General features: G+C 34.5%; 1 protein-coding gene across 2 annotated transcripts; it reads right to left on the bottom strand.

Annotated features, from left to right (window-relative positions):
- Window positions 1–2,771: 2,771 nt before the first annotated feature.
- LOC105178574 (transcription factor PIF4) lies at window positions 2,772–9,806 on the bottom strand. Of its 2 annotated transcripts, XM_011102069.3 has the most exons (10): window positions 9,653–9,806; window positions 9,320–9,423; window positions 8,569–8,655; window positions 7,665–8,445; window positions 7,481–7,579; window positions 7,329–7,394; window positions 6,673–6,738; window positions 6,298–6,585; window positions 4,991–5,118; window positions 2,772–3,199 (listed from the first exon to the last, which is right to left on the bottom strand). In XM_011102069.3, the coding sequence occupies exons 3-9, from the start codon at window positions 8,643–8,645 to the stop codon at window positions 5,029–5,031; spliced, it is 1,467 nt and encodes a 488-aa protein (XP_011100371.1). In that variant the 5' UTR covers window positions 8,646–8,655; window positions 9,320–9,423; window positions 9,653–9,806; the 3' UTR covers window positions 2,772–3,199; window positions 4,991–5,028. The 2 variants fall into 2 exon arrangements, with proteins under 2 accessions (XP_011100371.1, XP_011100372.1); XM_011102070.3 differs by lacking the exon at window positions 9,320–9,423 and having other exon boundaries at window positions 9,653–9,773.
- Window positions 9,807–11,391: the final 1,585 nt, after the last annotated feature.

Raw genomic sequence — 11,391 nt, 5'->3', positions numbered from 1 at the left:
TATGGTTGCTTGTGCTTTACTTATCTTTACTCAGGCACTTCTTTTGGAGTTGAGCTTTACCAAGATCAGTGGGCAATGCCATTTGTTGATTCAGTATGATTTCTGGTTTCAGAATAGCTGCTAAAACATATGCTGCGATGTTGGGATCGTTTTACTACACAGACAGGGAGAGAATAGAACTATAAGCAAACAAGATATGTCAACACAGGGTCCTGTTGATTGCAGAAACAAACTATAAGGACCATGTTGAGATTACTATAAATTTGAATGAAGTGCAAAATCGACTTCTCACCCTTTTGTGCAGGGTGAGCAGCTCCATAGATTAATAGCAATCCAAAACTAATTAAGCTCATAACTAAAAAGAACTTCATTGGACCGTAGAGATGAACATCAAGCACCAATCAAAATGCCTAGTTAAGTTTTTGTTTTCCGAAATAAAAATGAACTTCCTTTTTTATAACAAACCGGCTTCAGCCTGGATTACATGTAATAGTTGATCAGGATTCAGGGGGGCGCATTCCCTCATAAGCTGGCCGTGCTGAACAATGAGCAGCTAAGTTGGAGAATTATTTGACGTTGGCCGGGTAATGTGGAGGATTGGCTGCATATGATCTGCCACGAACTCGAATGCGATTTCTCCTTTGCTGGGAGTTGTGGCTTAACAGGAACAGGTATTTATGGGAAGGGAAAGGAGAGGAGCCGGCTGGGGGTGATATCTAACTCTGTCAGGTCGTGGAATAATCACTGTGCCATGCCCGGGACAAATGGACGCCGATTAAGTCAATTTCGGTGGTGCTACATTTGCAAAGTCGGGAGCTAATGGCGCTGGCATTCTTGCCAGAGATGCGGAGGGCAATCATCTTTCAAGTTTAGTACTGATCCTGAACATGCGGAATTACTGGCGTCTGCTGAAGCGGTGAGGCCGGGACTGAATTGTTTTTGGTCCCACAAAGAAGGGTTGATGCCCTTTTCAGTTCCGTAATTTATGAAAATGCATTTTTAGTTCCAAATATTTACAAGTAGTTGCAACGTTGGTCATTTTCAATTTTTCGTCAATAAAGTCGCATGGTCAGCGTACGTGTTGTTAAGTATGTTGTGGTCAAGTCTTTAAATTACAAACTACTCATGTCTTTAAATTATACATATTTTAGAAAAATATAATATAAAAAAGTATAATTTAAGTTATATGTATATATAAAGAAATCTTAAAAAATATAAAATAGAAAAATGAAGAAAAATATAAAACGGAAAAATGAAATAACTTGCCGACGGATGGGAGATTGGCGGTGGGCAGAGTATCAAAATGCTTGCCGTCAGACGGGCAAACAACGATAGTAGACTCGCGTTGAGAGGTGGTCGAATGGCGGAGAAAAAAGCGATAGAATATGGGGGCGCGATTTAGGGTTGTTTGAGCAAAAAAATAGATATAACTCACCAACATATTGAAGATTTTCGGTGGGTGAAGTATCAAAATATTCGTCATTAGATGGACTTTCATACAATGGTAAGCTCACAGAGAGGTGGTCTTACGGCAGAGATATGGGAGGAGAAGAAAACTACATTAGGATATATATAAAATATAATTATCTATATATTAAAATAATATACTTGAGTTAAAAATAGTTTAACCCCTTCCTTTAAGTATTGACGGAAAATTAAAAATGGACCAATTGTTACAACTATTTTTAGTTTTTTTTTGGACTAAACGCGAACTCCCGTAAATCACGGAACCAAAAAGGGTACTGATTTTTTTTTTGGGACCAAATATACAATTTAGCTTACCATTCCCTTTTGCAGCAAAGGTCGACAGGCGTACGAGAAGTTGAAAAGCTTCACCATGTTCAGGGTCCTTCACATCCTTCAACTGGCTACAGCCAAGCCACGCATTTGGGATTATATAATTTTATGAAAAATGAGCCAGGTATTTATAATTTTTCGAATAAGGGGTATTCATAATTATAACATACTCTTAAGGGAATTCGTTGTAATTTACCCTATTTATAAATACAAAAACTGAGGATTAATGACAATATTTTTCGAATATCATTATGTAATGTTTACATAATGTATCGAGTAAAAATATAATTTATCTTATCAGGTTAAATATAAATGTAACTATAAGATGGAATACACTTACGGAAGGGGTGTCGCAGGGTTAAAATTGAAAATTTATATAGTTTTTTTTTTCTACCATCAGTATTTTTCGTTCAAACTCTAACAAAAATGGATCAGGTGTTAAAAGTGAATTTTCAAAAAAAAAATGGAAGTATAATTTCAAAAAAAAATTGAAAGAAAATATAATTTTACATTTTTAAAAGAAATTTAAGTATAATTAACCCGATTCTTCTTAAACAAGAGACCCTCTGGAACATAGTTTGAGGATGTTTAGTTATTGAGATTCTTATGATACTCTTTGAGAATATTTCATTCTCTTGTTATACAAATGGATTACATAACTTTGTTAAGCATACCTTACAATTAGGTACATAATTAAAAAGGAAAAATTTTAGTCCGAATCCGATTCCGTCAAACCTAAACCAATAATACAACAAATGTGATACACTTGTCATGTGATTAATGTACAGTTTAGAGAAAGTAACTAGTCACGTACATAGTAAGTGTATTTGTTATTGGTTTGGTTCCGTCACAAGAATTTTCCATTAAAAAGGTGTTCGCACCTGCTTAAAGTAAGCGATCATTAGCTCATTACGAACGATGAAATTCAAAATAATCGAACTTGCCATTGTAGTCATAGGGGCTAAAGTTTCTAGTATCAAGGAGCAAAAGAAACATATAAACTCATAGAGATGCCAAACTTCTGTATATCAACTGATTCACATATAAACTTTTGAGAAATATACAACTTCCATTGCATTGCAGTATAGCAAGTACATAAGGTTCCAACAAACTCGACATATCTCATCTATGCTGTATTAACTGTCATTCAGTGAAAAGAGAACTCAGAAAAGCACAGTCGAGCACATGATCTCGATATAAATTCAGTAGCAAGCACGGTATAATTCATTAAGTACCTTCGTATGTATGCGTGCAAGTATAAGTATCCTTCAATATATGGAGCTCTTCATCCGTAAACACCATTGCTTATGATCAGCTGGACTCGGACATTTTGAGGGCCGTATCTTTCAAGCAGCTCAGACCTCAAACATTCAGTAAATACATGTTCAACGTGCTCGTTGTCCTACAAGCATGACAAACATTCCCGTCTTAGGATCTAACGTTTTCGGTGGTTGCATAGAACTTAGAATAGATGTAATGTAATGGGAAGTGCCACATTTTTTGCACGGTGTCGAATGCTCAGACAATTTGAAGGAAATCGGAAGAGGTGGAAAAAATTAAAAAAGAGACATAAAATATCAAAGGATGGTGTAATTTGATATAGGATAATTATATAGCTTCTCCCCCAACGTCTGGGCATATAAGAAGAATATCTATTCGAATCGAAGTACTAGATTGACACCTCTTGCAATCATGTTTTGTGGCTATAGATTCACACACACTATGACAAAAAATAATAGATTAATTATACTTAGATTCCTTCTGAAAATACAAAATTACACTTTCCTAAAGAAAATCCAAAGTTACACTTGCGCACCCATCGAAAATTCATTATTTACATCTGACCCCTTTTCATTAGGGTTTGGATTAAAACTGTTGATGTAGCATAACAATTATAGAAATTTCCAATTCACCCCTCAGTTGACATTCCCATATAATAATTAGGGTAAATTACGACAACCTCTCCTGAGGTTTGATATAATTACGAAAACCGCCTTGTTGTTTCAAAAATTACAAATAACCCCCCAATATTTGATTAAATTATGTAATCCTTGGATGAAGGTATCAAATTGTCAACTTTGCTCTTACTGTATTTTTTTTAACAATTAAAACTTATAAAAAATTGAATGGGATGGACGGAAAAAAGATTTTAAAAATTATAAAAAAATTCCACTAAGTCCATAAAAAAATAAAAAATAAATAAAATTATACTTTTTAATCTACAAGGCATTTTGGTCAGTTCACCACAAAAAAATAGATAGAGTCCCTAACGGATTGGGGTAAGACGAGTGCTGAAATAAGGGGATATTGGTATTCAAATAACTAGAGGTTAATCGTAATTATGTCAAATCTCAGGGAAGGTCGTTGTAATATATCCATAATTTTATAAAAAAAAAATGTAATAAACTTAACCTCACTCTATATATATATATATATATATATATATATATATGAATTTTAACTCTTTATAAATACAAAAATATATGAGCATGTTAAATGACGGGCAAAATTGAAAATTTATGTAATTATATTTGCTAACTTCAATATTTTTCTGGACGGAAGGGGTCAGGTCTATACTGAGAATTTTCGGGGGGAATTTAAGTGAATTTCAAAACTTCTTTGGAGGAAAGTAATTTCGCATTTTTAGAGAGGGTCTAAGTGTGATTAACCCTATTATTAATTATAAAATATTAAATGCAATTTTTAAGTTTTTGTCGTTCAAGATATATCTCTAATTTTATCACACTATAAATACTAGTGATGAGAACGGTGCATTCCGATTGTCATGATAGATAATTAGCAATTTATATATCTAGAGTTACAATATACATAAAATGTAGATACACATTCGTTGTCACTACACATGTGTCATTAATTATTTATAGTGACAACTATATGCATAACTTTTTTGTCTCTAATTAAAATTACGAAAATCACTACAGTTGACAAGATAAAATTTCTAGTCAACTTAATACATAAAATTAGTGACAATGTCATCGCCGTCACTTGATTCTTTCGTCGAGAATATGTACCATAAAACATGACTGTTATGGGGCAGTATAATTTTTCAAACCGAGATTTATTTAGTCATAGTTTCATGTAATATATATCTCTAAACCTCAAGGAATGTTACTGTAATTATAACCTAAATTTAAAGTGTGGGAATGAGTAGGAACGAGGTCTAAGGCAGTACCTTGCTGCTGATTTGCCGCATTATCAGCCAAATGCATTTCATGCAGTAGATCCATTGCCGTTGCCCGGTGGTGCTAATGCCTGAATCTGTTGTGCGGAATGGGAACCGTAGTTGAACATGTTCATTGCCTGCAAAGCAGCAGAGTTAGAAATTGCAACATAGTAAAAAGGGAGTTATAAAGAAGAGAGATTCCAGAAAATAACCACACAGATTTTTTTCCGTCTATTCTTGAATTTAAATTGTTTCTATGTCTGTGATAGCTCAAGTTCATATTACTAGGATAGGATAATAGTACAGTATAATAAGCGATCAACCATATATCAATGTAAAATTAGGACCCGTACAAAATATGCCAAAATCCCCAAAAGAAACCGAAAACACAAAAAGAAGATTATCAATGAATGCTAAGAAAAACTTAGTTGAGGAGTTACTCAAATAGGATCAGACTCCATGCTCAACAAGTAGCGGTACATTTTGAAATTTTCATAAAGCAAATAGTTTTTGCAAGAGCCAGCAATTGAAAAGCAGGTAGAGCACAAGCAAACACATCTAATTCGTGGTTTGGCTATAAATACGCATCCAGCACCTGAAATGTCTCTTAGAATAGTGCACATAACGGTTTACTAGCTCCCATTTACGGAAAGACTTTTCTTCTTCTATTTTCAGGGCTCAATAGTGCAGAAACAGATCATTCATTTCCAGGATCTTACTGTAAGATCCCATGTTTCACAGAGTAAGTTTCACAAAGACCACAACAATTAGAAACTTTGATGAAGAGTAATATTTCCATGGTTTAGGTTATTTTTCTAAGACAACATGAATTATGTTTTCTTTTCTCTTTCTTTCCCAGTACGACAACATAGTTATAACTGAATATACTTTGTTTCCTTGAAGTATGCATTTTGTTACTGTTTGTTCATACAGTGTGTTGCAGTATGTGTTTGTAACTACAGGGACACAAAGTGTATTTAACCATAAAAAGTAAGTCAGCTATGAACCGGCAGTAAGTGAGAAATGCCTAGATTATTACATTAATGCAAACACTAATGATAGAACTCACATCTATATCATAAGTTGATCTCCATATTTTAACCGTAAAAAGTAAGTCAGCTATGAACCGGCAGTAAGTGAGAAATGCCTAGATTATTACATTAATGCAAACACTAATGATAGAACTCACATCTATATCATAAGTTGATCTCCATATTTTCCCGTTTGAATCAAGCCTCATTAGCACAAAGATCTTGATTATAGTCATTGGACTCTCATACTTATGATGTGATAAATGGCAAGCAAGAGGAACATACCTGTGATGTATTTGACATCGAGTGGAAGCCCATGTAATTAGCATATTGCTCTGGGAAAACTGCATTTTGCATTTGATTCTGATAATTAACTGGACTGTGGCTGATCGATGCTTGGTTCGCAGTGGGAGCTATACTCATGGCTTGATCGACGAGCGGCAACCTCGATACACGCATGAAGTTTTGGATTGCCGGAAGCATTGGCGGTCCCATCCTCATTCCATAGCGGGACATATAGTGCTGCATGCCTGGAAGCATCATTGTCGCCATCCCACTTCCCATCCACATCCACTGATATAGCATATACAAGATCCAAAAATTTTAAGTACCTAGCTCTTTATGTATTCTATCCTGTATCAGTTTCTACATTTCTATTACCTGAAGTTGCATTTGCAAGGACTTCATGTATTCGATTGCCTCGTCCAACATGGATGCCTTATCTGACTGAAGAAGAGAACTTCGAGTTAAAAAAAAAATGAATGTTTAATGACAGTATCAAGCTAATAAGTCTAGATTCTTGAAGCAGTATGACAACCAGGAAGGCATGCTGAGTTCCTCAGACTTCATGCTTATAGATTAAAGGGTAAATTACATCGACACCCCTGATGTCTGGTCAAAATGCACAAATATCCCTAACTTTTGCAAAATCACAACTATACCGGGACGTTATAGCTGTAAACTACATCCCTTATTCAAAGGCAAAGCTTACACAAATAACCCGTGAAAAACATTACACTAAAACCCCCTCAAGGGGTGTAGCTCTAATTTTGCAAAAGACATGGATGCTTGTATAATTTGACCTAAACTTAGGGGGTGTCAATGTAATTCATCCTAGATTAAAAACATAACTAGAGCATGTTGAGTTCCCCATTTCTATATGACGTATTCAATTCTCAAATTGACTTCTTCTTTCCATTTTATTTAAACTTTTGTGAAAAAAAGGAGAAATCATTGGTGCATAAGTCATTAAATATTTCAGAAAGTCGGAAATCAAATCATATGTAGCTAGTAAAATCTTGATCAGTCAGGTTTACCTTGTTGGAGTGAGGGATAAGCTCCTGTAGCGCCCTCATCTTCTCATTGATCCTATCCCTTCGTCTCTGCATGAACCAAGAAAAACAATAAACCATCTCAAATATGAAAGAATTAATACCAAACTACGACTCGAAAAATCATAGTGTCATACCCTCTCGGATAGGTTATGCATTTCAGCTACACGGTTCCTACGAGTAGTTCCAGATTTCTTGGACGACTTATTTCCCGCAGCTGATTCCAATTCAGTAGCCTACACAATAAAATTTTGACTCAAGCCATATCTTTATGTGGGGAAAAATTTGTATCTGAAAACTAATGATGAAAAATGAACATACATCAGACTGACATTCGGATTCTTCAACATCCCTACTTTTCCGTTTGTTCCTATTGGTGTCATTAGATTGACTGCTGGTTTTCCAAAAACTACTACCTGATCCCCCGGACGAAGATGTAATAGCTTGTCCAAGTGTCTCTCTTTCAGTGCTTTCGCATGGAGGGCTTACTTTCCGACCATAATTCTCATCTGTCCATGCAGAAATGTCTCTGCTACCGATCCCACAGCTAGATGCCCAAGTCATATCCACCTCATTTACAACTTGGTTGCTGGAACAATGGCTAGACCCTATTGTCATAACCGAACATGCCTGATTTTTGACAGGCAGCTGAAGATCACCCTGTTTCCGGATACCTCCTAAGTTCTTTCGCTGATGGGCTACATCACAGGTCCCAAATCTTGGAGGTGGTCGAGCAAAATCGATCCGTTGTTGGCCAGGGGAAATATTGTTAACATTTGATGCACCAAATTTGGAAACCTTTTCACCATCATATTTTTCGGGGAGCTTGTTGGCCTCAATAGGAATAGACGATGGAATTTCCGGCAAAAAGTTAGCACAAAACTCTTTCTCAAAGGATTCATCAATTGCGCAATTGATCCATGACACCGTCTCATCATCTTGAATCAAATTATTTGGATTCTCACTGGCTCGACTTGTCAACTGGTCAGGCTTATGAACTTGCTTGGACTTAGTGGGATCAAAGCTTTGTTTTCTATTGGTTTGGCTGTGCAAAACTACCTCTCCGTTCTGCCACAAGAGCTCCACCAGCTCGCTGTCTAATCTGTAGTATAAATCAAGGTAAGTTCCCACGAGATCAACCATAGCATTAAAGCCCAAATTTGATCTTCCTTTCTGCAAGTTTATGATAAATATTCTTAAAAGGCTGTTTGTAAAGAAACCTTACCCCAAAGATTTTCTCTGAATAGGCGAAGGGATTTCAACTCCAAGGTCAGTGTTCCAATCAGGAAGGCAATTATCCATAGCTCAAATTCTGCAAAACACAACAGTTAGAATAAGTTCTCAGGGTATATGTCCACTTTTATAGTAGTTTCTCTTTTTCTTTTTTTGTTTCCTCGAATATAGCTAGAATTATCAATGTATTTGATCAGTCTTTACTGAATAATGTACCAAACCGTAAAAAAGAATAAGTTCTCAAGGAAAGGAGTAAAGGGTCATCAATCATTCTTAGGCACTAACATTTTTGTCTAGATAAGTTTTGGCTAGAGCCGAGCAGTCATTCGGCAGTTATTGTTTACTGTTAACCAATCACTCTTCTTAAAGTGTACATAAATCACATGACAAGTGCTTTACGTTGGAGAGCTCAATCCAAATTGAAATTTACCATCATCATCATTTCATTAATAGTAACAGTCAAATCATCCAGAGTAGTTTATTCTTTTTACTAGAAATGGAAAGAGACATAGTGATTACTCTCCCCAAACAACTAACAACTCACAACTACTAGGAAGGACTCAGTCAATTACAATAAAAAAAAGTAATAATAGCCTTTTCCTTTTTCTGGATAGGTAATTAACAACCATAGTTTCCTCAAGAATCATAATTATCTCTCTCTCTCACACACACACACACACACACATCACAGAGAAAACCACAGATACAGACAGAGTCGGGATCATTCTGTCATGAATTCTTACCTGACACAAAAAATAAAAAAATGGAGAAATCAATAACTAGAAAAGGGCATCCAATTCTCTAGTAATGAAAGCTGAGAAATGCTACACACACACTGAGGCACCACCTGCAAAACAGAATCAACAAATTTAAGTCCAAAAACCAAAACAAAAAATCCACCAAACGGAAATCCCAGAAAACCCTTCAAAACACTCGATCATCCCCACCACCCCACCCCAAGAAAAAGGTGTAAAAAGAAAAAAGAAAAACCCATCAACAAGAAACAGAAGAAGCTTTCTCATTGATCACTATGAAGAAGAAATCTTGATTCTTTGCCATGAAAAGCAAGAACCCACCTGGGCAAATGCTACAAAACAGAGAATAATTTCTCTGCCCTCTTTTTCTTTTTTTCCTTCTTTGATGAATAATAGTTTCTGTTCTTCACTACATCAAATTCCCACTCACAATGGACTGACAGACAAATAGGTTCTAGCGGCTACAGTTGATGCTGTCCAGTGCTTGAAGTTACAACGCTGGACAGGGACGTCAGCATTAGCTGAACACGTGTCCGATAAGTAGTGGTGAGCTGGGATAGCTATGGGTCCACGAGTGTTAATCACAGCTGTATGAGATCTACTTCTTCTCTCTGGACGAAGGAGTGATCTGAAAACACACACCCTACTCGCCACGTGGACTGTTGTCTTTTTGGAGTCGTAAAATCTGTTAATGTATTTATTATGCTTTTACTTTTTAAAATATTAACCGTCGTTTCACTATTCATATAATAAATATTTTTTATATATTAAAAATAATAAATAAATATATTAATATAAAAATATAAAAAAATTAATTTATTAATTAATATAAAATTTAAAAAATTGAATAAATTAGTTATTTTATTAGTTGAAAGATATTTTTTACGTCACAAAAAAATGATGGTGTTATTAACACTCGTTCGGCGTGTAGATAGCCTTTTCTTATTATTGTATATTAGTGTAGATTTGAAAATTAAAGATATTAGACAGAAAAAAGAGTATAGTTAGATAATACATTGAAAATTAAAATGATTTTATTTTAATTTTTTTAGCATAATACTGCAATTTCAAGAAATTGAAAACGACTATCAAATTTTTTTTTTCTAAGCAGTAATTTTTATAAATATATTGTCGATTAGACTTAGCTGAGTTGGTGAAGTTAAGACTTCACGATCTCGACCTTAGAGACTATGGATTCACGCCTCATTATATGCGTGGAATGTTAATCTGCTGCATAGTATGTATTGTCTATCATAATGGTAGGTGTTGTTTATATTTCATTTATCTGATATGGTTGATCAGTTGTCTAGTGTAATAGTAGGTATTGTTTAGAATTCATTTATGTGATATTGTTGAACAGGGTATGATTGTTGTAATTATTTTTATCAGATATCGACATTTAACAAAAATGATTGCAATTGAGTTATTTCAATTAATAATAGAGAATTGCTTCAAATAAACAAGAAACTCTCAATTACATTAAAATCTTAATAAATTGCACGATAATAAAAAATAATCCTAATTTTTCTAACATAATACTACAATTTCAAGAAATTAAAAACGACTGTCAATGTTTTTTTTTCTCTAAGCGGTAATTTCACAATTATATTGCCAATGAGACTTATTTCACTTGGCGAAGTTGAGGACCCGTAACCTCAAACCTAGAAATCATGGGTTCGAGCCCCATTATATACATCGAGTGTTAATTTACCGCACAGTAGGTATTCTCTACTGTAATAATAGATGTTGTTTAGATTTTATTTATTTGATATTATTCATCAGTTGTTAACTGTAATAGCAGGTGTTGTTTAAATTTTATTTATCTGGTATTGTCGATCAGGTTATGATTGTCGTAATTATGTTTAGCAGGTATCGATTTTTGATAAAATGAATGTAATCGAGTTATTTCAATTAATAATAGCTAATCGCTTCAAATAAAAAAGAAATTCTCAATTACATCAAAATTTTAATAAATTACACAATACATCGATTCAACCAATAACTAATATAACGAAAAATAATTACATAAATTATAAGTTTAATGTAGGGTAAATTACTAC

The sequence above is a fragment of the Sesamum indicum genome, linkage group LG12, assembly GCF_026168435.1.
Source record: "Sesamum indicum cultivar Baizhima isolate 11 linkage group LG12, ASM2616843v1, whole genome shotgun sequence".
In the NCBI taxonomy this organism is placed as follows: Eukaryota; Viridiplantae; Streptophyta; class Magnoliopsida; order Lamiales; family Pedaliaceae; genus Sesamum; species Sesamum indicum.
Note: the sequence above shows the minus strand (reverse complement) of the source record. Positions and strands in the feature narration are given on the sequence as shown.